This window comes from Oratosquilla oratoria, chromosome 39 (genome assembly GCF_046742065.1).
Source record: "Oratosquilla oratoria isolate Oo_2021 chromosome 39, ASM4674206v1, whole genome shotgun sequence".
Taxonomy (NCBI): Eukaryota; Metazoa; Arthropoda; class Malacostraca; order Stomatopoda; family Squillidae; genus Oratosquilla; species Oratosquilla oratoria.
In genome coordinates, this window is record NC_134815.1 from 10,552,660 (window position 1) to 10,557,659 (window position 5,000).

At 36.1% G+C, this 5,000-nt stretch overlaps 1 protein-coding gene across 1 annotated transcript in view; it reads left to right on the forward strand.

Moving 5' to 3' along the window:
* The first annotated feature begins 3,185 nt into the window (after positions 1-3,185).
* The window catches only part of LOC143020286 (chaoptin), an 860,981-nt gene continuing 859,166 nt past the window's right edge, over positions 3,186-5,000 (forward strand). The window contains exon 1 of the mRNA XM_076176530.1: positions 3,186-3,638. Coding sequence (XP_076032645.1) covers positions 3,209-3,638 — 430 coding nt within the window. The 5' untranslated portion in view covers positions 3,186-3,208. The remainder of the gene's footprint in view (positions 3,639-5,000) is intronic.

A 5,000-nucleotide genomic window follows, 5' to 3' on the forward strand; every position in this document is an offset into this window, starting at 1 on the left:
AAACATTACGAAGAAGGAGCATGCCGACAGGAGACCTATTGTTCCATAACTAGGTTGGAGGCAAAAAAGTTATAATAATGATAAATAGAAAATAGACAAATAAAACTATAATAATATAAGTAATACTAAATAAAACAAGTAAATAAATAAATAGGTAAAGTTACATGATTAACAAACAGGTAAATAGTAAATAATAATAAATTGACAGATGGATAATAACAAACGGTAATCAAAGAAATACTAATAAACAAACAGACAAATAATAACAAACAAATAAGTTATATAAAATAAAAGACAGCTATTCCAGAATCTTGCTTAGGTGTTTATCTAAATGAATCTTAAAGCTTCAAACTCAACTACATTGCACTCCCTCTGCAGCAAGTTTATTCAACTCATTAACTACACGGTTGGCGATGTTGTTTCTACCCACTCCCAAATTAAATCTACTTCCTGACAGATTGAGTCATTTATTTCCTGTCAAATTCTCATTCCGTGTGAAATTTTTTACACTTTTGATGTTTTCAGTTCCCATTGGAATCTTAAAGACCTGTATCAATTCACCTCTGAGTCAACGTTTATAATCAACAGCTTATAATCAACAGAGTTTACCATAATAATGACACCCCGAATTGCGACATCCCGAGGGGGACCAAGTATTGCCAGATTGATGGAGTTGCCATGGGATCACCATTAGGAGTTCTTTTTGCAATTTTTTCATGGGCAGTATTGAAGAAGAGGTATTTGATGAGGTACAGAGACCAAGAATATACTGCCAATACATTGACGATATTTTTGTTATGACCGAGAACATCCAACAGATCGAAGCCTTGCAACGACGATTGAAAGAAGCCACTGGCCTTAACTTCACCATCGAACATAGTGATGAAGGTTCCCTCCCATTTCTTGATGTTCTGGTGAAACAGGGAGAAGAAACTTTCAACACCTCGGTTTATGTTAAATCCACCAATCAAGTACATTGCCTAAATGGATCAAGCGAGTGCCCTCAGAGGTACAAGGATTCGACAATAGGTGCCTTTATTAGAAGAGCCCTCACACACTGCAGCAACAGGAGGGCCGTGCACTCAGAGTTGGAAAGGGCCACGCAAGTCCTCATCAACAACGGATTTGCCAACAAAGATAATGAAAAAATAACTAAGAAGATAATGAACACGTGGTACCTAAAAAAGGAAGATGACCAAACACCAAAAAATATCATTAATATGTTTTATAAATCATTCTTCTTCACGGCATACAAGGAAGATGAGAGAATTATGAAGCAAATAATCAGAAGGAACATCAAGCCGACTTCCGCAGACATCAAAATTATCTTTAACATATATTACCAAAATAAGAAGACATCAAGTTTACTCATCAAGAACAGCAACAAGCCCATCACCGGTAAACTTCAGAGATCTCATGCTATATATAGGCATACGTGTAACCTTGGGGACTGCGCAACCCAACCTTCTTCCTATATTGGTATGACCACCATGAAGCTGTTGCGTAGACTGTCATACCATCTGACAGCAGGTGCTCCTAAGAATCACTCAAAAGATACCACACCATCTTACGAAGGGAAACCCAGAAATTTTAGCCGCACACCAAGACCCTAGAAGACTACCTATCCTGAGGCTCTATACATAAAAGATCTTTCCTCAAATCTTAATATACAAGCCCATGACCTGCAAGCGTCACCCAGCGTTAGGAGGTCCGCCCATTACGGTACTGGGGCGCAAACGGATGACGTCACGCACCGCTCAGCCAATGGGAGAACAGACCGTACCTAACCCGCAGTAATCCAGCCAATCACCATCCACCTTCCGGATATAAAAGTTGCTGATATTCATGGAATCTTCATTACTTCAATTGCCACTGAAGAAGCACCAGGAGGTGCAAAAACGCGTTTTGGCTTTCGACTATGCCTATTTCTATATAATGGTATACGGCGAATTACTTGGACTCCTGCCTATGGAAGGCAAAGTCGACTTACGAAAGAGAGAGAAGATTGACAAAAAGCTTGATCACAAGCTTGCCATTTCATTCAATGAAATATGCTTGAGAGAGAATCTCCTCCCCATTTATACGAAGAATATAAATATATACATATATATATATATATATATATATATATATATATACATATACATAACACTAAATGGTTGATAAGATGAGTATATGTATGTACATACTTATACACACGCACAAACAGACACACACGGACACATGCACACACACACACACACACACACATATTTACATATATATATATATATATATTTATATACATATTGGTCATGGGTCTCTGTAAAATTAAGTTCGGACGGCAGTTAGCAGCCGATTTAGTCCTTCGGGAGTAAGATTGACTCCCAGGTTGAAGAATTTTTAGGCCCGTTAGCTCAGTCGGTATAGCGTTGGCATATTGATCTTGGTATCCTCGGTTCGAATCCGGGGACGACAGTCGGAATTATTTGATCAACATCGCCGTCACTGGTGATTCTATTCAGGTATGACTACACGACGATAAGTCCATCAAGGAAACGAACCAGCTTAACCATGAGCTGCAAGTTGGTCATGGTGCTCTGCAAAATTAAGTTCGGACGGCAGTTAGCAGTCCACTTAGTCCCTCGGGAGTAAGATTAACTACCAGTTTGGAGAATTTTTATTCACCGTCACTGGTGATTCTATTCAGATATATATATATATATATATAGATATAGATATATATATATATATATATATATATACAGTCTATATATATATATATATATACATATTCAAGTATGATTGCATATATATATATATACATATACATATTCGAGTATGTATGCATATATATATATATATATATATATTCGAGTATGTATGCATACATATATATATATATATATATATATATATATATACTGTATATATATATATATGTATATATATATTGTATAAATGCATATGTAAATGTATGTTTACGTGTTATGTGTGTTTTATAATATATATACTTAGATATGTATGAATGTGATTGTCTTTATTTTTCCATTTTGTGTAGGTCTTTCTTTGGATGTAAATAACCAAGTAAATGCGTTTTGACAAACAAGAATCATTGTTCCAATCAAAAGAATAAACATTTCTTCCTACCCCGTGCCTGAAGACTGGAACCTAATTTCGTGTTTCTCTTTTCTCTCCACAGATGTCTCTCGGCACTGAACGCAAAGCAATGATGAAGAAGCAACGCGTTCCTCTCCTTCTCCTCCTCCAGCGCCCCTTCATCGTCCCTCTTCGTCACAACTTCTTCTCCGTCGTGTTTCTTGTAATCAGCCTTAAACTATCTCTCGATGCGCCAATCGTTCACGCCTTTGCTCCTCCTGCCTCTCAGATGATCCCTTGTTCCTTCAACATGATGTGTTCTTGCAGACTCGCGGGCACTGAGGGCAAAAGTGACCGGACACCTGGATTTGGTACTGGTGGTATGGGTGGTGATAGAATTGGCGGTCCTGGTGGCATAGGCGGTGCTGGAGGTATCGGAGGGAGAGGAAGAAGTGGGAATGATATCCATGGTATGGGGTATGATATGTCCTCAACCTCACGCTTTGTGGAAAAAGTGTCCGAGGTGTCTTGCGTCGGAGTGCCCTTCGCAAGAATTCCAGGTAAGTCAGAGAGTTCCTACGTAATATGAATTATTCCACCCTTAAAAGAGAACTTATTGCATTTTGTAAGTTATAACCAGTGCTTCTATTTTCAAAGACGACACCACGCCAAAGGGTGGATTCATGTAGATGTATGGTGGATAAGATAAAAGAGGGACACTAGTAGTTGATAATGATACACACACACACACACACACACACACACACACACACACACACACACACACATATATATATATATATATATATATACATATACATATATATATATACATATGTACATATATATATACAGTATATATATATGTATATATATATATGAATATATATATATATATATATATATATATATGCTAATAAGAACACGGGTACGTGTGTTCACTTATGCAAAGTAGACCACTTGGAAAAAGAAACTAACGAAGCAGAGCGCTTTCGTATATTACATCTTCAGTGCAGAAGTAGTTAATAGTTATTATAATAAGAAATTAAAAGAACTGCTTCATAAGAATAGAGACCTCTTACAGAAATTCACTTCAATTAGTCCCCCTTTGCCACATATGTATGGTCTCATTAAGACTCACAAATGTAACAACCCCGCTAGACCTATTGTTTCGTCAATTGGTTCCGCTTCTTACAAGCTTTCCAAATGGCTAGTTACTATCCTTAGCCCTTTAGTAGGTACAATCTCTTCTTCTCATGTTACAAACACTTCTGATTTAATAGACAAACTCCATAATATTAAACCTAATTATAAATTTACATTGGTTAGTTTTGATATAGTCAGTTTATTCACAAAAGTTTCCATAGATGATTTATTATTTTACCTTCAAGATGAACTTAATAAACATGTTCTTCCATTGCCATCATCTACATTGATTGAACTAATTAAATTATGTGTCAAAGATTGTAAGTTTCAATTTAATGGTAATTTCTATTCCCAAAAATTCGGCATGAGTATGGGAAACCCTTTATCCCCAGTTTTAAGTAATTTATACATGGAATTTTTTTAAACCAAAATATTACGCACAATCTTCCCTCCTAACATCCCTTGGCTTAGGTATATTGATGACATCTTATGTCTTTGGCCAGAAGATAAAAATGTCCATAATTTTTTAACTAAGTTGAATACCCTTGTTGATTCTATTAAATTTACTTTAGAAATTGAGAAAAATTGTACCTTACCTTTCTTAGATTGCACTATCCTACGTCATGACAATAGCCTTAGATTTAAAGTATATCGTAAACCAACCAATGTAAGTTCATATATTCATTATTATTCTTCTCATCCAAATAATATTAAACGTACAGTATTTGCCTCAATGTATTTAAGAGCTTTTCGTATTTGTAGTCCTGAATTTATTG